The 26,354-nt window shown below is 38.4% G+C and overlaps 1 protein-coding gene across 2 annotated transcripts in view; it reads left to right on the top strand.

The window, feature by feature from the left end:
* The window catches only part of sms (spermine synthase), a 28,775-nt gene extending 3,143 nt beyond the window's left edge, over positions 1-25,632 (top strand). Inside the window, exons 2-11 of one of the 2 annotated variants that reach the window (XM_062977226.1) lie at positions 11,120-11,216; positions 11,311-11,401; positions 13,069-13,133; positions 16,261-16,436; positions 16,892-17,048; positions 17,547-17,634; positions 18,602-18,716; positions 19,070-19,149; positions 23,487-23,602; positions 24,462-25,632. In XM_062977226.1, the coding sequence (XP_062833296.1) occupies positions 11,120-11,216; positions 11,311-11,401; positions 13,069-13,133; positions 16,261-16,436; positions 16,892-17,048; positions 17,547-17,634; positions 18,602-18,716; positions 19,070-19,149; positions 23,487-23,602; positions 24,462-24,504 (1,028 nt within the window). In that variant the 3' untranslated portion in view covers positions 24,505-25,632. Of the gene's footprint in view, positions 1-11,095; positions 11,217-11,310; positions 11,402-13,068; positions 13,134-16,260; positions 16,437-16,891; positions 17,049-17,546; positions 17,635-18,601; positions 18,717-19,069; positions 19,150-23,486; positions 23,603-24,461 lie in introns of both variants that reach the window. The other variant, XM_062977225.1, reaches the window with a different exon arrangement.
* Positions 25,633-26,354: the final 722 nt, after the last annotated feature.

Genomic DNA, 26,354 nt, shown 5'->3' with positions numbered 1-26,354 from the left:
CTCCAGCTTCTGCCAACCTAGCAGTTTGAAAACATGCAAATGTGAGTAGATCAATAGGTACCGCTTTGGCGGGAAGGTAACTGCACTCCATGCCGTCATGCTGGCCACATGACCTTGGAGGTGTCTATGGATAATGCCGGCTCTTCGGCTTAGAAATGGGGATGATCACCAACCCCCAGAGTCGGGCACGACTAGACTTAATGTCGGGGAAAACCTTTACCTAAGGAGGGATTAAGGAAAAGTCTACTAAACATCATATTAGGTTATGATTTTACAAATTAAGGACCAAAACATCATGTTTAACAACAAATTTGACAGAAAAGTAGTTTAATACACAGTAATGCTACGTAGTAATTACTGTATTTATGAATTTAGTACCAAAACATCACAATGTATTGAAAACGTTGACTACAAAAACTTTGATTACTAAAAGGCAGACTGTTGGATAATCCAGAACGTTGGATAAGTGAATGTTGGATAAGTGAGACTCTACTGTAATTTGGTATCATTTTAGCTATGGAATCATGGAAAATGTAGTTTTACAAGGCCTTTTTCTTTCTTTCCCAAGGAATGCTAGTGCCTCATCAAACTACAATTCCCAGGATTCCATAGCATTGAGCCATGGCTGTTACAGTGGTGTCAAGCTGCATTAATTCTACTGTGTAGATGCACCTTCAGTTGTCTCTTTGGAGACAAGGGGGCATGGAAGGAATAGCAGGTGTGTGACAGAGACTGGCTAGCTTGGAATGTCTGGATCTGCAATATGCCTTCTCTTGCCCAAAGAATATATGGCAGAGCTGGAGGTATATTGTTTGCATTGTTACTGGCAAATCTGTGATGGGCTTAGGCATGGATACACACAATTATGCATTAAGCCAAGGGAATTTTAGATGCCTTCTCCATGTTATTTGAACTGCAGTTCAATCCTTTATCTCATAAGCTTCATAGCAAACTATTTTTAAAAAACACGAGAGCTTAAAAAGCAGTTTCTGTCATGTCCTAGATGTGGTCATTAGTTGCACTCACATTAACCCGATAATGTCATCCCTAATAGCAGGTGCTCACTGACCTACATATTCAGAAGCCAGTGGATGAACTTTTCAACCTCCCTAGATGTAACTAAATCTTAATGTGGAAAGTCTTTAAGACTTTAATGTGAAATCAATGAATTTGTTGTACTTGTAAAGTGTGATATACAGTGATAGGTACAGGTAAAAGGTTTTCCCTGACATTTAAGTCTAGTCGTGTCCAACTCTGGGGGCTGGTGTTCATCTCCATTTCTAAGCCGAAAAAGCCTGTGTTGGCTGGACACATCTCCAAAGTCATGTGGCCGGCATAACTGCATCAAGCTGTTACCTTCCTGCCAGAGTGGTACGTATTGATCTACTCACATTTGCATGTTTTCAAACTTCTAGGTTGGCAGAAGCTGGGGCTAACAGTGGGAGCTCACCCTCCTCCCCTTTTGGTCAGCAAGTTCAGCAGCACAGTGATTTAATCCGCTGTGCCACTGGGCACTCCGTACAGTGATGGCACCATATAAATAAATGATGATGGTTCAAACTGCTTTATATGGCAGTGTAGATCCAGCCTTAATGTGTTTGATGAAGTGGGCTGTATTTATTTATTATTTATTTATTTACAGTATTTATATTCCGCCCTTCTCACCCCGAAGGGGACTCAGGGCGGATCACATTATACACACATAGGGCAAACATTCAATGCCCATAAACACATCAAACAAAGACCAAGACAGACAGACGCAGAGGCAATTTAACCTTCTCCTGAGGGGATGTTCGATTCTGGCCACAGGGGGGAGCAGCTGCTTCATCATCCACTCTGACGGCACTTCCTCATTCCAGGTAGTAAATTAGTTAAACTTGCCTCCCCACTTTTTTTTATAAGTGGTACCTTATTTTCTACTTGATAGATGCAACTATCTTTTGGGTTGCCGAGCAGGGGCTATTTTTTATTTTTAATTGACGGGTGCTCACCCTGCCACGGGCTGGCCTCGAACTCATGACCTCATGGTCAGAGTGATTTATTGCAGCTGCTCAACAGCCTGTGCCACAGCTGTTCACAGAGTTTATAGCACAAGTTTAAAGTTCATTGCATTTATAGTTTGTTGATTATTGGAAAATGTAAGTGCTTGTGAGTTGCCTGATTTTCCCAACTTTGTCATTATTTGTTGTTATTTATTTGTTATCATTTGGTGAATGCTGTGTGAAAGTTATGTTCACTGCTGTTGTGATTTAACAGCAGGGCTGGTGAACTAGGGAAAAGCCTAAAGCTGGTATAGGGAATGCTATGGTTCTGTTCAATTCATTCATACTTCAACTTTCTCTACAGACATCAACTTAAACTAAATGATTCTTCCCCATCATCCTCACAATGCCCCCGAAAGATAAACAAAGCTGAAAAAGAGTGTCCTTAAGACACCCACTCAGTTTCATGTTGAATGGAAATGTGACCCTCAGTCTCTCCAAACCTAGTCTGGCAGTCTAGCAGCTACTCCAAACTGGCTTGCCTGATAAAGTACTTCCTTCTTCCCTGACCCCATTCGGGGGTTAGTGCTGCACCTTTTTGTTGATATGTACACATGAAATACTTGCTTTGAACAAAGGAGGATAGATAAATAACTGGTAACTTTGTTCAGAGTATTATTGGGTTCTGCCATGCAAGAAGCTTTGAGCAACTTAGGTTCTCACTTGAATCTACCAGCTCACTACCAAGAAGTGTGTGAGTTGGGGGGGGGGGGGTAAAGTATAAGATTTCCACATTATTATTTTTGGGATCTGGAATTGATAATGCTAGAAAGGTCATGGAGGTCTAAAGTAACCTTGCCTAATCTGGATATCTCCAGATGTTTTTGACTACAGTCTGCATAAGCTCATCCACTTGGCAAATGGTCAAATGGTGGGAGTTATAGTCCCAAACTGTCCCAGATAATTTGTAATCATTCTGGACTCTAGCATTTGACACTGGTTTCATAGGCAGGATTGCAAATTCCCTGGGACAGAAAAAAAGACTGGCATCTTAATCTGCAGCGACACTATAGCAGAACGTCCCATATTTCAGTATACTCTTACCTCCAACAATGCCCTTGTTTTTTAAAAAATGGTAATGCCTTAAGTAGGAATACCATAAAAAGTAGAAGCAAGGATGGAGGAGTGAACAAGCTCTATGATTATATATGGGTTTTTTTTATTAGAACTCTGTTACCACCTTAAATTGAGATAAGCAAATGTACCTGTGTTTGTTTTGTCTGCACTCTTGAGACTCATATCTCTTGTTCCTTATTCTCATGTGGCATGTGTTAGTCTGCCAAGTTATTCTTCTTGGATAAACCTATGTAATCCCATACCCAAAGGTGTTGTGAGCTAAAGCTGAAAGATAACAAACAAGTCAAACTGGACTCAGCCTGGATATTGGTGTTGCAGAACAAACAGTGCCAAGTGATAGCCAGTAATTCCATGTCAAGTATAGAAATACTACCTTGAATAAGCACAAATATGTCTTCTGAGTAGGCTTGTTTTATTTTTGCTAAGCCAAAGGCTATCTCTATATAATTGCATAATTAGTCTTGTGCCCATTTCTAATTATATATTTTAGTGTTTTAGGAAGCATAAACCCATTTTCCTAATTGTAGAATTATAGCTTGTCTCATCAAATTAACAGTGATCTGGGACTGATGTTACAATTTGAAAAGAAGTTGTCATGCTCTATGGAGGAGGCATGCCAATTTAAGTCTAAATGTCTGACATGTTATTCTGATGAGCAAGGATCTGCTCAGAATCAGGGCCATTTTCAATACACTTAACTGCTTTCCTCTTTTCTTTTTTAAAAAAGAAAACTTGTTGGCTAGTTTGATTTTATCACTAGGTTGACAGATATGAGCTTGCAGAACCCTTCTATGGTAAGCAGCTTTTCTGATAATTGTGGGTTGCCATTAATCTAGAGATTTCCAATTCTCTAAACAGAATTCAGCTGAATTCGCAAAACTAATCCATTTTAAGGCAGATATTAATTAAAATCTAGCAAAACATAAATTTGATAAAGTAAACTTAGTGATAGTTAAAGCAAGACAGTTCAATCACAAGTATAGAATTAGACCCTAGGGCAGTGCTTCCTAAACTGGTATTCCAGGCATTTGGGTCTTCAACTCCCAGAATTCCTGATCATTGGCAATAGCTGCTGATGCTTCTGGGAATTATAATCCAAAACACAATTATAGCTTAAGGACAGTGATGGTAAACCTTTTAGAGACCGGATGCCCAAATAGGAGGTATGGGTGGTGGTGGTGGTGGTTGGACACTCAGGGCAAGCGTGTGTGTATGTGTGCATGCCAGAACAGAGGGTGCTGCGTGCCCCTTTTGGCACACATGCCATAGGTTCTCCACCACTGCCCTAAGCCAAAGGAATTGTAGTGGCAGCTAGTAAAACATCTATGCTCAAAAAGGACTGTGAGTACATTTGGCCTTCCAGGTGGTTTACACTTATCATCTCATCACAAAGGCCACCAGAATCGCCACACATTGTGGCGATTTCGACTGTGCACCTGGGGGGTATGTGGGGAATCTGTCACCCCACATAGCCCGACTCACCCAATTCACCATCTCACGGGGGAAGCTTTGACTGCCTGCCTTCCCTCCATGGTTTCTGGCAGAACACAGGAAGCCTTCCGTGTTGCTGCCATGGAGATATGCTCCACTTTGCCTTCCCTTTAAGCTCAAGGCCCCACCAGAAGTAGTTGTGCATTGTGTAATGGGAGCTGGCGGGCTCCATGCTTAAAGGGAAGACGAAGTGGAGCAGGCCGCCAAATTTAGCCCCGTATGAGTTTCACAAACCCATAACATAGGATGTGATATGACTGAGCCAAAATATCTGGTAGACCTAAGGCTCCAGAGTTCTCTTGTAGAATCTTCTTCTGTAGCATATTTTAAGATTCAAGAACGTAAGAGGAAAACCTTCCAGGTGCAGCCAAGTTCATGTAAGCTTAGATGCAAGCTGGATACTGATCTTCCTTTCAAGAGCTGTTACTGAAAAACTTTGGAATTGTATTTATATAGAAATTATGTGACCATGATTAATACCCAAGCTTGGATTGCACAAAGTTGTTGTAATCAGCACTCCTTACTCAGTGCTCAGCTGCAGGCCCTGGCAGGCCCAGGTGCTTTGGGCCTACCTGCGCGGCAATCAATTTGAAAAGAAGGTTTGAAGCTGGTACCCGCTCCTGCCTGTGTTTTGTATCAAGTTTATTTTCGTTCCAGGGGTGCCTTCCTGTTCTGTGCCATCCAAATGGACGGAACAAAATAGAAACACGAATCAAACGGATGATACAAATACCGGGCCCATTACTACCTGGGATACAAACATGGTGTATCTGGGCATTTACTGCCAAACCTTATACAAAGGAGGTGCTGGTGTTCTTGGGTTCTGTTTACAAAATAAAAGGTCCCTGATTACCAGTGAGATGGAAATATTTACCTATGGAGACGTGGTAGGAGATATTTCAGTAATATGTACACCTGTTTAGATAGCTCTTTCTGTGTTGTATGCAGAGTTTGGAAGGAATGGCTTCGCTGTGCACAATAGGGGTGAATAACATCTAGAGGTCCAAAGGCTATACACAGAAAACTTTGCAGGTTCCTTCTCTCACACTTAATACCTAAGGGCCTCTAGAAAACATGGGGTGTAATTTTTCTGTTTCTGCGCTTTCTCTGCATGTTGCAGACATCAGAAGGGCCTTTGTTCAAATCCAAAGATGTTCAGATATCACTTCCAATTTTGTAAAAAGCATTCCTTATTGGTTGGAGACAACGGCCATAGTGAAATTTCCCTCCAGTGGTCACAAGGGACCTATTAAGTATATTTTTAGGTGAAGTTGTTGGGGTGTTTCTAGTTGTCTTTCTTATGGTCTACAAGGCCACATTCAGTAGCTCTGATGTATAGGTTCATATTCAGTTAAACTCAGCAGGTCAGCTGTAGAGTGTTTAACAAAAAAGCTTTTGTTAATTGAGCTTTCTTTCCCATAAACTTAAAAATAATCTCCTTTGAGGTTTACTCCAACCCCCTCTTGTCCCCCACCCATCCCATGAAGTTTATTCAAAGTTTATTAGTGAAATAGTGACATGCTGTCATGTGTAGTTAAAGATGTCATTGCCCTCTTCATAATTAAACATCTAGGGAATTTGCATGTTTTCCTTTCCTATTGGAAGATAAATTATACATGTTCAGAACATCCTTTTGGGTTGTGTTTAACTTTGCCAAGGGAAGTGCTTAAGGGAATTAATGTACTTTTGTATCAAGGCCCCAAGGAGAGAGAGATGCCACACAAAAGAATAACTTAAATTACCTATTCACATCTCCTGTTGACTATGTAAAAAGTATTCCATCAGATTATTTTTGTTTATTTACTGGTAATTTTGTAGCATAATAAAAGTAGAGAATCAGCAGTGTTGAATATTTTGTGTATGTCAAATGTTACACTACCAAATAAATTCATTTCAGTTATAGGTTGTAACTCAATGAATGTTGGAGTAGTCAGAATTGAATTGAATATTGCTTCAGGGCACTATATTTTGCAGTGCTGATAATTTTACTATTTACTCCACTGACCCCTTAACCTCACCCGGTTCTTTTTTTGTAGTTACATTTTTTGAGAAAATGCGAGGAACCATTCTCTTCTTGTCTGCTTACTTCTGAATTGTTAAAGAAAACTTAAAACAGGGAAGGGCTCGGAAACTGACAACGTGCAAATTGATAGATATTCTTTTCTCAAAACAAAATGTTGTTGCAACTGTAAACAGGAAGGTTATTTATTTGTTATGTTTTTAACTGCCCTTTCTCTAAAGCATTTGGGGAAGCATGCATATTTTTTCAGGCTCTGCTCCACAAGTTTGAAGGAGACTGTCAAAGCTTAACTGCATTTAATGACTTTTTATGGAATTCAGCTCTGATCTCTCCCAACATAGTTCACCACTAGATTTTATATCTTGCAGCTGAGGGCTTCCTCTTTAAGCTCATCTCTATTTTGTGCTCCAGAAATAAAGAGTATCAGCAAAACCGAGTAAAATTTAGGTTTAGATGAGGATAATGTTTATTTAAAACAAAAAGTAATGTATATCTTCCTTTTTTCAATATCCAAATATGAGTTGATAGTCCTTGTTGTTCAGTCCAACTCACACTGACCCTATCACAAAGTTTTCTGAGCAAAGATTTGTTTCTTCCTGTGAGACTGAGAGTGTGTAACTGGCTCAAGATCACCCCGTAGGTTCTCATGGATAAACAAGTATTACAACCCTGGTTTCCTGTAAATCTAGTCCAGCAGTTGTACTATTATAGGTAAAGGTAAAGGTTTTCCCCTGACATGAAGTTGATTTGTGTTTGACTTTGGGGATTGGTGCTCATCTCCATTTCTAAGCTGAAGAGCCGATGTTGTCCGTAGACTCCTCCAAGGTCATGTGGCCGGCATGACTGCATGAAGGACTTACCTTCCTGCTGGAGTGGTACCTATTGATCTACTCAAATTGGCATGTTTTCAAACTGCTAGGTTGGCAGAAGCTGGGATTAACCGCCGGAGCTCACCCCATTCCCTGGATTTGAAATGCCTGCCTTTCGGTTAGCAAGTTCAGTAGCGCAGCGGTTTAACCCGTTGCACTATTGGGGGGCTTTTTATACCAGCTACTATACCAGCTTTTTATCATTTCGCCTGATACAGACAACATATTTTCCCCCTAAAAAGGATAGTTGAAAGTAAGCCGGGAGATCTATGTGAAAGTTAACTGAATGTGAGTCGTACAAATATGAATACAGTAGATCCACTATATCCTTGAAAGTTGGCTGCAAGTGGAGGGCTGGGTGGGGTTTAGTCACAGGGGAATTGGGCTGGCTCTGAGATTTGGTCACCACCTTGTGGTATGGTCTGGGATGGGAGGAGATCCAGGGGGATGACACTATTAATTACCATACTGAGGGATGCCAACCTTAGTTATGACATTGTTATTATTCAGAAAGGAGAGCTAGCATAGTGTAGTGGTTTGAGCATTGGGCAGTGACTCTGGAGGTCAGGATTCAAATCTCTTCTCAGCCATTGAAATCCATTGGGTGGCCTTGGGAAAGTCATATTTTCAGATTCAGAGGAAGGCAGGAAAATCTATGAATAAATCTTGCTTAAAAAAACCCATGTTAGGTCTATTTTAGGATTTCTATAAGTCGGAAACAACGTGAAGGTGTGCACATAGACATTATGCAGAATCAATTGATAAGCACATCCACCTTGGATAAATGTTTGTCCTCTATTGAAAAGACATTGAACAAAATCTGTGAAACCAAACCGGCTATTTCTCAGCTGCTTGTTTTTGTTTTTTATATTAATAACACACCAAGGCATAATTAGAATGTCAATATATTCAGCCTATAGTGAAAGGAAAACTAACCATTCCTGCAACTCTATGATTATGTTCATAGACCAGGTAGAAGATTATATGGCTTTAGAAACATAATGGTCTGATACCCATCTGAGTAAGAGTTAATTTTATCCATAACTTTGTAATTCGTATTCATTAGCTCCCCAGGTTACAAGTCACAAGTAATAAAAAATATATTTTCTTCCCCCAATGTTGTGCTCCTTTACTTCCCACATAATTCTCAAACTTTGTCCAAATTTCTCTATTCAGCCTTCCTTAATGTAAGGAAACAGCTGGAGGCCATATCAGAGAGATATGATTCAACAACAACTGTAGGGATTGAAGGAAGTCTCCCATTGTATTATCATCACCACCACAAATTAGTCACTGAATAGAAAGGACTTCAGAAGATGATACTATTTAAAAGGGACAGGAATAATGTGGACATACAGGTGTTGAACTGCGCTGCCGTAGCCAACATTTCCAGAAGTGAGGAATGTTGTGGGTTGCAGTTTACCATTATCTGGAGGGCTGTATAAATGCCATCCCTGTGATGTGACCAGCCAAGTCTCAGCTACAAATGGCCTAGATTATCTTGTGTACAAGTTAAGAAAAAGTCGGTTAAAATTAGTGGTGAGGAATCTTAGTTCTTCCTTCATTTCCCAGAAGTCCCAGCCACCAGTTGGAGTACAGGGATTTGGAGTACAATAGATCTGGGGACCAAACTTTTTTCATCCTTTGTATAAGCATGCTCCGGAGATGGTTGCATGCTCCGGAGGTGAAGAGGACTGCCTGATCACATTTTGGCCACAAGAAGCTACTGTAGTTGCCACTTTGATATCACATTAATCCTGGTCACTTTTTCTTTTGGGGATGTAAAGTTAAAGATAAAGGTTTCCCCTGACATTAAGTCTAGTCGTGTCCAACTCTGGGGGTTGGTGCTCATCTCTATTTCTAAGCCGAAGAGCCGGCATTGTCTGTAGACACCTCCAAGGTCATGGAGCGCCATTAACTTCCCGCTGGAGCGGTACCTATTGATCTACTCACATTTGCATGTTTTCAAACTGCTAGGTTGGCAGAAGCTGGGGCTAACAGCAGGCGCTCACCCTGCTCTCCGGTTCGAATGGCTGAATTTTCAGTCAGGAAATTCAGCAGCTCAGAGGGCTAACCCACTGCGCCCTTGGGGGCCCATATTGGTGATGAGGGAGCCCCCAAAACAGAATTTCAAATGCATTTAAGCATGCTGGGGAATATTGGTTGGGGTGCTGGGGCAGGGGCCACATAATTCCCATTTCCTGTAAAAACTATGGTCTGAAGCAGGCAGGACTGCAGAAGAGTTAGCTTGCTACCAGTGGGTTTCTTTAAAATAGAAGCACAGAGTTTTTAATGCAGAAAATAACATGCTCTTCTTCAGATACAATGAGTCTTTGATAGCCACTGGGATCTGTTTCCAGAATCCCATAGATACCAAATCTATATATGCTCAAGTCTAACTATACAATGGCAGAGTAAAATGGTCTCAATTACATAAAATGGCAAAATCAAAGTTGTTTTTTGGAATTATTTGGAGAGGGGATATTTTCAAGCTGTGTATGATGGAATCTGGATATGGAAAGCCAATTATACTTTGTTTATTAGCCTTTATAGAATTGATAACTCAGTGATGGAGCACATTGATTAATTGTAGAAACCCCAGGGAATCCCGAAGATAAAACTGAACAAGGCCCATGTGTGGAAACCCAAAAGTAATGGTTCTCAACCTGTGGGCCTCCTGATGTTTTGGCTCACAAATCCTAACAGTAGGTAAACTGGCTGGGATTTCTGGGAGTTATAGGGCAAAACATCTGTGGACTCATAGGTTGAGAACCACTGCCATAAAGAGTCAGTGGCACCATAGATAGTGCTGAGCTTGCTTTATCAATCTGATTTGGTATGTTCTGGTTGATGTTATGGGCACTTTCTTGAGTCTCCAGACCCAGTTGAACTGGAATGTCCCATGCCTCACTGTTGGCTGTGCTGATTGGACCAATGGGAGTTGCAATCCAACATCCAGGGTGATGCTAAGTGCTCAACATGATCTAGACAAATATTTGTCACTGTTTGTGCATATGTCAGAAAACCAGAACAATCCTTGATGTGTGTGCTGTGTGTTTCATGGATACTGCAAAGTTACAAGGGTTACATTTCAATTGTGTTTGGGCTTTAGCCTGCCATTATTACCATCATCAGTTTGATTTTCATCCTTTCTTCAAAGGAATCCAGCACACATAACTGCCTACATAAAATCACAGTTTGAAGTAGAAAGTTACAAGCATTTCAAACCATAAATTACAAATGTCTCATCAAATATAATTAAACCACAGCCCAAACAAATATAATCATTTAAACCCTGACAGATAAACATATATTTTATCTGATGTTTGAATGACATGCACATGAAGGATAACCTCTGCCAGCATGGAGTTCCAGTGCTAATTTAAGTTAAACATATAATAATTTATTTCATTTGATGTTTTAGTCCTAGGAAAACATTATGAATAAAAAGTCAAATGTCTTCAAAACATAGATTGTCACATTACTGGTATTCTCATGTTAGATTCATGATGACTCTGATGGAAGTATTAAAGTTAGGGGGAGACAATTCAGGTACTGTGTATTAATTGCTGTTTTTCTTCTTTTTTATTGTCTAGCTGATTGTAATGCTATTTTTAAAGGTCTGCAGTCCATCTTCCAAAAACAGGGAATGACAGAGACTATTCATAACTGGGAAGATCATGGTTACCTAGCAACATATGTCAATAAAAATGGCAGGTAAGCTGAAATTGTATCCGTGATTTGTGAAAGGTGTTATGATCAATATTTGTCATCAAGGTCAAAGGAATGATCTTTCATTCTAATTGTCTAGTTTTGCCAATCTGAGAATTTATCCTCATGGCTTGGTGTTGGTGGATATACAGACCTACAATGATTTGAATGGAGGAGAAGATGCAGGTCAGGTAGGTATACCATTATTTTTATAGAAATAGAGGCAAAATTTCTAAAAACAAAGAATTGACCTTTTCTTTTTATGTATATATTTTACTGAACTGTAGCATTGTTTTGTCTTTTTTCTGCTGAGCTGAGATTCTTTGTGGTATAGCACTAACACAGGCATAGGCAAACTTTGGCCCTCCAGGTGTTTTGGCTTCAACTCTTACAATTCCTAACAGCCGATAGGCTGTTGGGAATTGTGGAAGTCCAAAACACCTGGAGGGCCAAAGTTTGCCCATGCCTGTAATAACGTGTTAGATTTGGGTGTGAAGAAATTAGATTTAAATTATCGCAGTATAATGCATTGGACTTGATTTAGCTACAAAGGGAAATAATGGAAGACACTTATGTGAGCCTCGTTTTTAAATGGGACATTGAAAGAATGTGCTTTCTGTTTCAAACTATTGTGGGCCCTTTGGTATCCACTGGGACAGGCCCCTGGATACCAAAATCTGAGGATATTCATGTTCCAGTATATACCATGACATCATAAAAATGGTGTCCCTTATATAAAATGACAAGTTAAGGGCTCTCTTTTTGGATCCCACTCCCTAAATACAATTAAGTCATGGATGGTTGACTCCATGGATATTGAATCTGTGCATACGGAGGGCCGACTGTACTAACAGGTTGCTAGGATGTCCAAACTCATGCAGCTGTGATTTGTTAAGAGGGAGAAGCCAACAATAAACTACGGTTGCACATCTTGGCTTGTTTTGTAACCAAGATGCAAGTTAGGATTGGAGGCTTGCCATCTCCCTTTGCTCACAAAACCCAGGTTTGTAGCTTTCACATTCTAGAATCGACTTGTTTGTTCTCATACTTCTTACTATATTCATTTTAGAAATGAAACAAATTGGATGCTTGTTTTAATTTTTTGAAAAAACATTGTTTAGCCTCTGAGTACCTGCTAAAGAGTGGAATAGGAAATAATGTTTTGTCAATAAAAGCAGAACATAAACTGTACTGATTTTCTATTCTGTCCTGAGAACATGTTTACATGGTAACTTACAAATATTATTAATACATGACTAATTTTATCCGGGCTATGACAGAACTGCCAAACACTCTGGATTTGCTCACAAAACATAGATTGTACACTCCTAACAGTGTATTTGTACTAAATGAAGAAAGAAGAAACTTCACACTTCATGTATCCCTTGAAGAAGTCTCTAGATCATGGAAGTTTAAGTCATAATAAATTTGTTTAACTTTAAAGTACACAACCTGTTTGTTTTTGTGGGAAGTATTTTTGGTTCTCCTTTCCTCCTCAACCTGCGCTAAATAGCAAGAAAATGAGATAATAAAAAAGAAAGGAGATTTATGAACCTGTGAAATTTACCTAGTATTGTAATAGCAACAATTGCTTGTTGTAGACTTGGTTCATTTTCTTAACAGATGAACACATAAGAGGACAAAATATTACCAGTTACTCCTTGTTTCAATCTATAAGTGTCTACATTTACTTAATAATTTCTTGGGCAACTTAATGCTATTAGACATTTTTGCCATGTAAGTAAGGGAGACAAGTTGGTTGAATAAATAAAATATTTCAAAATTAAGCTCCAGTATTGAATTTTAGATTCACTACTCCAAGGCAGCCACCTTTACCGAATGCACTTCTCTCCTGTAGCTTCTAAATAAGGTAGAAGAAAGAATGAAAGAACTGTTTCACAGAAACATCAAACGGGTAAAAAGGTAAGACATTTTACACACTTGGTTAAAGTCAGCATGGTGTAATGATTTATATATTGACCCAGAACTCTGAGTGACCAGGGTTCGAATCTCTGCTCAGCCATGGAAACCCACTGGGTGATCGTGGGGAAATCTCCTGCTCTCAGTCTCAGAGGAAAACTGTTGATGTTTCTTCCGCTTTCTATGGATCAAGGCCAGGAATAACACATTGAGATATGGCAATAGATAATACCAAGTAAAAATACAAAACACCAATTAGAAATGTTCTGTGGCATCACCAACACACTTATAAATCCCTGCTCCATGCCTCCTGGTGATCATCTCAGCGGTTTCGTGTAGATGTAAAAGAGCATTGGGGATAGGGTGGCACCTTGTGAGATGCCACATAACAGTTCCTTTCTTGAGGAGCAGCTGTACTCAAACACCACCATCTGGGGCCCACCTGAGAGGTGAAACCAGAACAACTGAAGTATAGTGTCCCTAATTCCTAAACCCCTCAGGCAGTCACATGGACAGTGGTATCAAACTCCAAAGGTGTCAGCAGAAACATACTTTCCCATTGATGTTCAGGTGAAGATAGTTTACTAAAGTGATTGTCGAAGTCTCAGTTCCATATCCTGCTCTTGATATCAATCTAGAAAACATTTTATCATCTATGACAGCAAGAAATTGGATGGCAGCTTGCCCCAAAAAGAAGGATTTGATACTGGTTTACATTTGTCAAAGTACAGGAATGTTTTTTTAAAAGAAGCAACTGTATCACTGCTTATTTAAAAGAAGATTGAAAAAACGATACTTTGCATTAATACTACATTGCAACTGAGATCTAACTATATCTCCTCTCTAAGACTAGTGAATGAGTACAGGGATTCAGAGGTCAGGATGTTCTCCATATTCATCCCAGCAGTTTGCATTAACGATGCTCACCAGCTGAAACACATCCCTTGTAATCCTACTTACGGAGTTGCTGGACATATATCTCCCCAAATAAATGAAGATACTATACGGTATATCAAAGGGCCAGAAATATGAATACATATTCTTTTAAAATGGTGCAGTTGGATTCTTCTTGTGAAGAGACTGATGAAGGACACACCTACACTGTAGAATTAATGCAGTTTAACACCACTTTATTTTTGGCCATGGTTCAAAGCTATGGCAGGTGTAGTTTAGTGAGGCAACAGCACTCTTTAGCAGAGAAGGCTAAAGACTGTAATGACTATTTCCATGATTCCGTTGCATTGAGCCATGGCAGTTAAAATAGTGTCAAACTGCTTTAATTCTACAGTTTAGATGCACACTACATTAGAGGTTGGAGAGCGAAGTAGGATAGGTTGGAGTTGTGTGAAATGCACCTTTCTGTCTTTGGACAGAAATATTTTTACTAAATATTTCCCATAGTTGCATAATATATTTGATGTATATCCCATAGGACAGGGAAATGTTCACTTTAAATAACACCAACAGATCAGTTTCCTGTTTATGCAGTTTTCTGCTGCTGATCAAACAATGCTGTTTCTGCAGATTTTTACGACATCTGGATGGCCTATAAATGTAGTGATAATACACACCTAGTGGGATAAAGGCTTGTGTAATTAAGATCTTCATTTTGGTATATAAACTAGTTTTATTGTATTTGCATTGTTAAGTGCAGCTGGCACTGGGCCTAAGAATGCGCAAAATAGCCAATTGTTATACTGATTTTTTTTTTAGGAGATAGGGGTATTCTCCATTGTTATTATTTGGGCTCTTTCACACTGCCCAATTGGAAGACTATTATGATTACACTTTAATTGGGATCCTATTCAAGGAGATAAACGGAATATGTAGCTTTGGGTTGTTCAAAATTTCCTGTGGGGGTCCTTTACATTGTGTCCCCCTGTACAGTTTATACTCTCCAGTTCTTTCTTTTCCAATTGACTTTGGAAATATTGTGAAAATTTGGATATTGGGTAGAACCCTGAAATTAGATAACCAAAATAAAAGTCATGCTAGATGAGACAAAGGTTAGTTTAGGGTCCAGGATTTGATACCTACAATGACAAAACAGTTACTTATGGGAAATCCACAAGCAGAAAATGAGTGCAATTGTAGCTTTCTGGCCAAGTATCTAATGCTGAGGCATAAATAAAATCTAAAATGGGAGACAGTTACAATGTACTTACTGCCTCCAAATTATGATCATTATCAGGCTGGGAACCAAAAATTAATTTTTCTATTACTTTGAGCCTTGGGTTTGTTGTGGTCAGGTACTGCCCTCTAGTGTCTCTTAAGCAACATGTTTAAGAACTATTGAACGATAAGAAAAGTGGAATCACTGCTGTTGAGAGCCATCAAGTCATTTCCGACTTAGGAGAACCCTAAAGCAAATTGGTAAAACAGTCTTTCAGATATTCCTTGCCTTTGGAATTCATGGGGTTGCCATAAGATGACAGGCAACATGAAGGGTCACACAAGGAGCAGTTGCCATTGCTTTCTTCTGAGGCTAAGGCCTCATCTACACTGCCATATAAAATCTAGATTATCTGATTTGAATGGATTATATGGCAATGTAGACTCATATAATCCAGTTCAAAGTAGATAATCTGGATTATATGGCAGTGTAGAAGGGCTCTGAGATTGTGGAACTGGGGATTTTTAATTTTATCCTTTTATGCAAAAGCACAGATATTCACCTTTCTTCAGAAATGATTTGACAGTTCATATCCAAACTATAAAGTAGCAACTTCCATATTCACATAGCAATCTGGGAATTACATTTGTAAAATCAATTTGGGCAGAACTAGCAGACTTATGTTCCTAAAATATGCACTTAATTAAAACATGAGTTTGCTTGGATGTTTGCATTTTTATAACCTTAGTTTCAAAAACACTTTTAACATGTTACTTATCTGTGTTGAAAGCTTTGTTATCCACTAAATTTAACTGTGCTGCAAATATGTTGGCGTATCAGTAATCAGACAGTAAAATGCTTTAAATACAGATTGGTTATTAGGTGAACATATGCAAGTAAAGTTCTTTGATGTTTCTAGTTTAAGAAAGTAATATCCCTTTTGCTAATTTGCACAAATTTAAATCTGTGGATATTGTTCTCGTTTTGTATACCTTTGCTTTATCTTTTTGTTCATAGGTTGCCAGCCATTGTGAGAGGAGATACCATTGACAGATACTGGCCCACAGCAGATGGGCGACTGGTGGAATATGATATTGATGAAGTTGTCTATGATGAAGAGTCACCTTATCAGAATATTAAAATTTTACACTCAAAACAATTTGGAAATATTCTTATACTCAGTGGGGATGTCAGTAAGTACTTCATGTCATAAAATTTCAGTTTCTATAGAGTCAGTCTACCCAAGTTGTGACATTCTCAAGCCATTTTCAAGCATTATGGTTTGGTAAATCTTCGAAATATGTCCCACCCTATGTTTTGGTGGGTTGGGGAGTTTTGAGTAGGGGGCAAAAATAGGATATTTCTTGAGAGAGCAGAATTTGGGTCTCTAATCAAGGCCTCCCAGAGAACTTTGGGATTCTTTTGTTCCTTCTCTTTTCCTTTGGAAACTGATACATGAGGTACAAAAATACTTTTCAATCAGATAGGAATATCTCCTCTGATCAATGTAGACTATCACTTCAAACACACACACATATCTTAAAAAGTAAACATTTTAGGATACTCAAAATCATTATGGATTTATATTGTTGTTTGGCATCCACTTCTTTTAATGTACCTATATATCTAATACCTGTATTTTTTAAAGATCTGGCAGAGAGTGACCTGGCATATACTCAAGCTATAATGGGCAGTGGAAAAGAAGACTATGCTGACAAAGAAGTGCTCATTCTTGGAGGTGGTGATGGGGGAATATTGTATGAAATAGTCAAATTGAAACCAAAGATGGTCACCATGGTAGAGATATCCTTTTGATAAGTGGCTGATAGTCCATTAAAAATTTTTTAGCCTTCATATTTTGAAACCTTGGCATAGGTGAATGATTCTTAGTGATTTGAGTGGACATCTCTCAGAACTAACTCTAATTTTGCTGTCTATGTACAGCTTAAATCTTCCTGAATAGAATAGTTTCAGAAAAGTATTGTTATGTTTATAGCCTAATTCCACTTGCTAATCCCAAATAGAGTAAGACTTATTGAATCAGTGAGTTGTTTAAATTGTGACTAGTAATTGGGTTTTGCAAGATACTTAAAATTTATCAGCAGCTGTTGCTGATAATTAAACATTTTAAAAAAAAAATCATTATGCCTGTGCTTATGGGGAATTTCTATAAAAAATGAGAACAGTTTTACAGTTGTAATCATTCCAATTTTTATAAAATCCAGACTTGCTTCTTCAGAAAGAAAAGTTATTTTAATAATAACAAAATGAGTTATTTGATTCTTAACTATTATCAAAAACATTGACCAAATGGGGATCGACGGGTGTCGAAAATTCATGCGGAAAACATGCGGAGATGTCTTGGACAATCTGAAAGGAGAATGCTATCAGGTAATTTGATTTTGTTTTATTTAAAGCAGGGAATATTATTATTTGCAAGAGATGTAAAGTGTTTGGGCAATATATTTTTGAAAACAATTCATTCTATTTGTGCTATTGTCTGTTTGACTTTAATATTGTCGGTGCTAAAGTTTTGTAACTCTTGTGAGCAACTGCTAGACATTATTGAACCAGATGGATCCATGGCATTTATAAGACAGCTTGCTGCATTTCCTCCAAAGAGTGGTTGTTAAATTAAAATGAGATATCAGCGGATGAATCTGTATGTTCAGCATTTCTTTTGTGATACACATGTCCATAAGACTCACTACACAAATGGGGCAAGTTAATTTCCATAATATAATGGACCCCAATCTGCTGGCAGTGATGTGGAATTGCATAATGATGTTTGTTACCTTTTTGCGGTTGTGTGTTGTGTATTGCAGTTGATTATTTCACAGCAGCACTTTGGAGCATTTTGGAATCTCCTGGAGGTTTTAAACAGAGGTTGGATAGCCATCTGGGGTGCTTTGATTCTGCATTCCTGCATGGCAGGGGGTTGGACTGGATGGACCTTGGGGGTCTTTTCCAACTCTGTGACACATGTTTCACAATGCTACTATTCAGCATGAGGTTGCGTAGTGCTGGTGCAGCATATTTCTGCATCGGGAGCTTTATGCTATGCTGAGGGAATGTTGGATTAAAGCCACTCTGTGTTGGGAGGTTGGGGGTGACATTTCTTTGTTAGTATTGAAGCTCACACATGTAGAACTCACTGAGTATGAAGCTGATCTTTAGAATCGATAATATTGTGGTGTTCAAATTGAGCATCAGCTTTTTTGCTTCTAGGCAAACATATGACCTTTCAATACAATGCAATAACCATTAGAAAATGTCAGGCCATTTTACATATGCAGATTAAGTTGTTTCTGCAGGGAAAGCACATCTAAATTATTTCTGTCTGTGTCTGTTTTTCTAGGTTCTAATAGAAGATTGTATTCCAGTGCTGAAGAGGTATGCCAAAGAGGAAAGGATGTTTGATTATGTAATTAATGACTTGACAGCTGTTCCAATCTCCACATCTCCAGAAGAAGGTTAATATTTTTCATCTCTATGAACTGTCTGATGCAAATGTGGCTTTAATCAAAATTAATTCAAGTGTAAGACTTGTTTTTAATGAGCTACTTACATCTAAGGGAGATAAAGGAAATAAGGAGGGATGTGTAAACTAATTAATGGTTTGGGTAGTACATGAGCAAAAGGTGTAGGGAGAAGAACACTTTCAGACCTCGTGTTGTAAACATACAGGAATGGATCATGCCATGTATTTTTCAGGATGCAGTTCTATTTACTACTTACCCATACAGTATTGCAAGTGATGCCTGTTCCCATTACTACCAACATTTATGAGAATAGTGATTTTCTAATTAAACTCTTACTACTTCAGATTCCACATGGGAGTTTCTAAGGATGATTCTGGACCTTTCCATGAAAGTCTTAAAACCTGATGGCAAATACTTCACACAGGTATGACAAGAGATTTTTCCCCATCTAGCAATACAGTACTAGGGGGAAAATATTCAGATGCTCCTTTGTTTTAAGAGCAAGACTTGGACTTGTATACTGTTTTTTTACAGATAGGAGGCAATTGGGATAATGTACTTGTTTGAATGGGGTATGGGATATGAACTTCAAGTTCAGGTTCTGAACCTGAACAATTCAAATAGATATTGACTCTCTGGGACTCTCTCATCACTTTCTAGCTGTGGAAGTATGCAGATTGATAAAGCCATGTCCTGCTCCTGACTCAGGGAAAGCCCAGCAATATTAATTTTATTTGAGGCTTGTTTGGGACATTTTGCCTTGTTAAGTTAGGATCAGTTTTCTGGCGAGCCAGTGTGATGTTTGACTAAGACTTTAGTAAATGAGGACTCGAAACCCTGCTCAGCCATGAAAATCTACTGGGTGACTTTGGACAGGCCACACTCTCTCAGCTTCAGAAGAGGGCTATGGCAAACTACCTCTGAACAGATTTTGCTAAGAAACCCCTGTGATAAGTTTGCCTCAGGGTTGATATAAATTGAGAACAACTAGAAGGAACACAGAAGCCAATGCTCAATTTTGTACTCTCTTTAGGGCTAAGGTCTGATATAACCTATAAGGCTGTAATCCTATATACATCTAAGCAAACCCCATTTAATCTCTAAATAGGCATATACTTGCATTGTAAATTCCTTTTCAAAATTAGCAAACTTTTTTACTTTGACAAAACTTCAACTTAGGAATTTCAGTGACAATTTCTGCTGCTTTTGAAAACTTGGGATTAGTTTAGTTTGTTTCTAATGTATAAATCTAGTTGCTTTGATAGGTGTTAACAGCTCAGGATAAGTGGAAAGGTTTCAGCATATATGAGGTCAAAGTGTTGTCAACATACAATATGAACATGCCCCTTGTTAAAATAATGATTAAAGTCAAAGGACCTTGACCTACACGCGAGCAGATAGCATTAATCTGATAGCAGTGGGTACAGGAAAAAATGAACCCTGTCAAATCGCCAGATATGCTGGTAGTCTGCACTATACTCTTAGGCCACTAGGTAGAGCTTGATGATCAAACATTTCAGCTCTGAGTCTGAAATCCAGAAGATTGTACATATCTAGTGAGATGTAAGCAGCTGGATTGTATCCGATAGTCTTTCCAGAGCTCATAAAATGGGAACTTAACAAATACTGATCAGTGTAATCTTGAGACAGTTGTGAGTTTCCATGTGCATATTTACAAACATGAATAATCCTGTTAAACTTCAGGAACATGGCCACACAGCCCGAAAGACATACAACAACCCTGTGATCCTGGCCATGAAAGCCTTCGACAACACATCCTGTTAAACTGTTTATATAATTTCCCTTGTTAGGGATTTGAAGCAAGGTGGCCATGCCCTTGAAGTCTAGGGACCAGTTTTATGCTGTTGGGGTTCACTGTGCAATGAATCTAGCCCCCGGGAATGAAGCTGGAAAGCCACCTCTAGTATTGCAAATTCTAGGAGTGAGGGAGCAAGGCACAGGAAGGCTGTTCCTAGTTTTCAAAGGGAATGGCTCCTGGAAGCTTCAGAGAGCAACAGTTTTCTTTTTCATATTGAAATTACCTTTGGGGTAGGTTGGGGCCCAGATGTTGTGATTCTTGTCTTTGTGTGTGTGTGTGTGCATATGCGCACACACATGCTTCTTCCTCTGAAATATGGAGTGCAGTTACACTGTAGAATTAACACGGTTTAACATCACTTTAACTGCCATCGCTCAATGTTGTGGAATCCTAGGATTTGTAGTTTACTGAGACACCAGTGCTTTTGGGCAGAGAAAGCTGAAGAGTTTGTAAAAGTACAACTCCCAGGACCCCATAGAATTGAGCCATGACACTTAAGTGGTGTTAAACTATATTAATTCTACAATGTAGATGAATTCCCAGTGGGCTTCTATGGCCAAGTGAGGAATCAAAACCTGGTCTCCACTATATGACACTGGTTTTCTTTGTTACACTTCTGAAAGCATTTGTTCACAGCAGATAAATGATATTTTGTTCCTGTATCAGGGTACATATACAGTAGAGTCTCACTTATCCAACACTCGCTTATCCAACATTCTGGATTATCCAATGCATTTTTGTAGTCAATGTTTTCAATATAACATGATATTTTGGTGCTAAATTCATAAATACAGTAATTACTACATAGCATTACTGTGTATTGAACTACCTTTTCTGCCAAATTTGTTGTCTAACATGATGTTTTGGTGCTTCATTTGTAAAATGATAACCTAATTTGATGTGTAATAGATTTTCCTTAATGCCTCCTTATTATCCAACATATTCGCTTATCCAACATTCTGCCGGCCCGTTTATGTTGGATAAGTGAGACTCTACTGTACTATGAATAGTTTTGGACATGGGCATATGAGAGGTCTAAATGAATTTGTTTCAAGTGAAGTATCCAAATATGTGAATTGTTATTGGGTTTTTTTCTTGTTTTTTAAAAAGAAATTTTCACAGTGAATAACTGACTGCCTAAGATGAAACAGTTCCTGGATTGAACAAAATGTAGATGTAGCATACAGCCTCTTAATAATCTTCTTCGTTAATTCCTGTAATTTGCCTGCTGGGTTGTCTGCTCTTGTTCCTTGTCATTTATGATGCCATTTATGAAGATGAGCATTGGGATATAGAGGATGGCAATCTACAGAACTAAGCTGTAGCTTCCCCTCATTATATGGATTTAGTCATGCTATTAAAATGCTACAGTACTGCTAGAATGTCCCATAAATTACCTAGCAGTGTTTTCTATTTGTGATTTCCAAATTACACATGCAGGTTGTTTATGCACTACCCCATTCATTTTGATGCTGACTAAATTATATGCTTTGTTAAAGACAGCAGAATCAAATAACCAATGCAAGATTGTGGATAATAATAGATTACTAAAATGTTTCATGTATTCAGCTTCCTTACATTTACCTGAACCTTTCCTTGGCATTTCACAATGGTTATGAAATGCTTAACATTAATATCTTTTAGCTAGGTATTTCCAGGGACTTTTTCAGCCTTACAAGCAGACATTTAGGGTTTATGAGCAGCTGCAGGGCTAAGGGATTTGGGGGGGGGGGGGGATTCTTCATTTTGATGAAAACAGGTCGAATCCATGGGGCAAACACTTGGGCACCATATTCCAACATTAAACCAAAATAATTTGGTTACCTGGGCTATTCACCACCATTCAATTCTCACTTAATGTTCTGGTTTCTATATTCCCAGTATTAGTATATTGAATTGCAGTCTTTTTAGTGCATTGTACTACAATGGTTCCAGGACTCCCGTTGGATACCACATTGGTGGATGCTCAAGTCCTATTACATACTATGGCATAGTAAAATGGTGTCCCGTATATAAAATTACAAAATCAAGGTTTACTTTTTGGATTCAAACTGTAGTTGATTGAATCAATTGATTAAATATCCATGGATATTTAAGGATCCCCCAGTGGCACAGTGGGTTAAACTACTGAGCTGCTGAACTTGCTGACTGAAATGTCGGTGGTTCAAATCCAAGGAGCGGAATGAGCTTCTGCTGTTAACCTCAGCTTCTGCCAACTCAGCAGTCCGAAAACATGCCAATGTGAGTAGATCAATAGGTACTGCTCTAACGGGAAAGTAACAGCACTCCATGCAGTCATGCCCGCCACATGACCTTGGAGACGTCTATGGACAATGCCGACTTTTTGACTTAGAAATGGAGATGAGTACCAACCCCCAGAGTCGGACACGACTAGACTTAAGGTCAGGGGGAAACATTTACCTTATGTAAGGATGGCAGTATTGCTCTGATAATTCAATTTGGTAATTCTTGTTCTTGGATAAAATTGTTTCTCCTCTCTTCCTGTTTACCCTTCCTTGCAAACAAAATATTAACAGTGACTCCAATTTTAATATAATAAATGTGTTCAGAACATTATTCACTTAGTCCTAGAATTTGTTCATAACATTGAAACATTTCATTTTCACCTTCAAGTAGTTGAATGTGGAAAGTTTCCATACTTGTACTCCTAATTCCTTTATCTAGTTTATGTCTTATATTTGAAATAATGCCTACAGTACCTGGTTTATTATGCCTGAATTGTGACAACATGCCTCTACTACAATCTTCAAATGCTTCTCCAATAATATGTTTATTTTTCTGAGGTTCTTATTGATACTAAAAGGAGCAGAAGTGATCATTGCCTGCTTTAATATATTTAATTAATTAATTAATTAATATGAACAAATGTGTTTATGAATATGTTAGGTTTGTTTATCAGTTTGCCCCATTGCGTCTTTTAGGGAAATTGTGTCAATCTGACTGAAGCCTTGACTCTCTATGAAGAACAGCTTGGCAGACTGTCTTGTCCTGTGGAATTCTCAAAGGAAGTCGTATGTGTTCCCTCATACATGGAACTGTATCCTTGGCTAATAAATTTATATATTATACTCATAATATAAAGTAGTCACATGACCATCAATTAACATACAAAATTCTAGGACATCAATAGAATTCATAATCACCTTCAAAGCCCCTCTCGATAACATGGCCGAATTCTACCAGAAGGGTAGAAAGCAGTAGATACAATAGATTTAACAAAGTTGTTGAAATTGGATATAATGGGCCATGAATTAAATCTGTTGCCAAATGTTATGCTCTAACATATTTGTTTATTCATTCACAGAGGTGGGCAGAATTTGGTCGGAGGACAACTTTTCGTTCTCAGATCTGATTCCCTGGGCTCCAGACCTCTATGACTCTCATGTTCTAGTCTAAAATTGGATAATCTGAGTCATTGCTCATTTTTAGATTAGAGAGTTTTGGATTATTCTCTCCCTGCTACATGAAGTCCTTGCTTCATGTAACAGCCATAGGAAATGTGCACAAATGCATTTTATTACATTTCCTGTTTTTACATTCTGCTTGCATAAATAACCTTCAATTGTAGTGCAGTGGTTGAGTTGCAAAGACTTAAAAAAAAAAAAAAAGCAAATAGCCCCAAGTAAACATTAGGGAAGAATACCCCACCAACATTTTGTGACAAAATAACATTTAAATTCAAAATGCATTTGCAGATTTTTTTTAAAAAAATTAATGTTGGAATTTGAATAAAAAGAGTATGTATGTTATTTTCAAATGATGTTAATATGTATTTGTTTTGTTCTATATTTCTTGCACCCGAGAAACTCTGGCATGCTGTTTTCTACCTGCTGTTTGGGAATTGCTTTTCCGAGGAGATGCTAAACACTTATTTGAGTCCTTGACAGTTGTTGCAGATGGGTATTTTATACTATTTGGAAGAAGAGGAGTGAAGTCTGAAGCTCAAGGTCTCAATGCCTCCCTTGCCACATGGAAGTGTGTAGACTTGCCACATGCATTGTCTTGGCATCTTGAAACTTTAAATTATATGCTGTAGATTATCCTGAAACGTACTCATGCTATCGATTTGTGGATTCTTTAAATGTTTTTTTATTATTATTTTAATTTAAAAGCAAATGGAAAATGTATATTTTGATGAGCTAGGATGTTATTTTTTTGAAAGTCAGCTTAGATGATCTAGCAGCAAAAACTATAGCTGCTGAATGCACTGAACCTTTAGAATGTGATCATTATTATTATTATTATTATTAGATCTTTGAATACCAATTTTAAACGGCAACATTAATTTTTCAGTGTGGTCCTCTAGTTTCTGCAAATCCCTTCCTTTTTTGGACAGTATTCAGTTTAGACAAGTGGATTTTTGTTAAATGATCAATGTGCTTCCATTAGAGGATTTAAGGGCAGATTTATTTTTATAGTGACGCCCTGTGGCTCACTGAGATGTCAAAGCTCAAAGAGATTATCCTTTTGTGTTCTTTTCTTATGGTGAATTTTTATTCTAATACTGATGTGTTGATTTGGTGTTATCAGATGCCCACTGCCGCCATCTGAACTGGCAAAATTGCAGCAACTTACTTCCCAGGCCCATTCACACTACACAATTAGAGCACGATTGTTCCACTTGAATTACCATGGTTTCATTCTATTGGATTCTAGGGTTTGTAGTCTAGGGAGACACTTGGAATGCTATGACTGAGAAATTCTAAATGTCTCTCCCTGAATTGCCAATTCTAGGATTTCATAGGACAGAACCATGATAGATTGAGAGGAATAAGAAAGCTGTAATTGCATATTATGAATAGGCCCTCTCTCACTTCATGAAGAGAGGTGAATGCGCTGCCCTGCAGACCTATAGAAAAATATTCTACAGGCCACAGGTAACCCAAGGCTGTTTTTAGGAGTCCTCAAACCTTGCTTCCATTACTGATTTTTTCTATTTAAAAAAAAATTTTTTTTTTGCTTTAATGGTTTTTAAAAGTCCCTTTAGAACAGCCTTAAAAGTTAAAGAAAATGGACAACAATCATTTTCCACCTCTTGGTAAAATAAAGATATTTCTTGGGTTTGAAGTAGCCCAGATGGACTAAAAATGTATCAAAATTGCTTCCATGTCTCTTAAGTTTATGGGGCCCGTTTTTAGTTTTAATTTTAAAAACATTCAAGAAAGGTATGTGATGGGGTTAGGGCAGTCTTCTGGAATGATGCCAGGGACCAATGCATTATCTTTCAACCCTGGTAGTTGTCTGCCTTGTGGTAAACTCTGATAGCATTGGAGGCTGTTGCAATTGCTCTTGAATTAGTAGCAAAAGGCAAAGGAGGCAAGTTAGATAGGAGTACAAGCTCAAGGACATTTCCTATAACTGCAGTATTCTATAGCCAGGTTTCCTCCTTGACTGTGGGCAGGTTAATTCACAACGAAACGTCAGGCAAGGAAGTCACATTGCAGTGAGTTTGCCACTTCTGAATGAACATGAGTTGAGACCAGTCCTTAAAGGGAAGGACTTAATCTGAGGTTTCATTAACTGTCAGTATAGGTTAATCTTAGCCTGTAAAATAATGGAGAGGACCCCGTAGACCTCCAGGCGTTAGTCTATGACTGCTATCATCCTTGATTATCCCTGTGAGGACTCAGGAGTTGGAGTACAATAATGCCTGAGCCTCACAAATTTCTCCTGCAGACTTCTCAACACAAAAAGTAGAAATGTCTCGTGTTCCTATCTACAGATTTGCTCCTGCATGTTCTATGCACCATTGATTCAAGCATTCTCTAGTGGCTAATGTACTATTATTC

Source organism: Anolis carolinensis, chromosome 3 (genome assembly GCF_035594765.1).
Source record: "Anolis carolinensis isolate JA03-04 chromosome 3, rAnoCar3.1.pri, whole genome shotgun sequence".
Taxonomy (NCBI): domain Eukaryota; kingdom Metazoa; phylum Chordata; class Lepidosauria; order Squamata; family Dactyloidae; genus Anolis; species Anolis carolinensis.
This window is presented reverse-complemented; position numbering and strand designations above follow the sequence as displayed.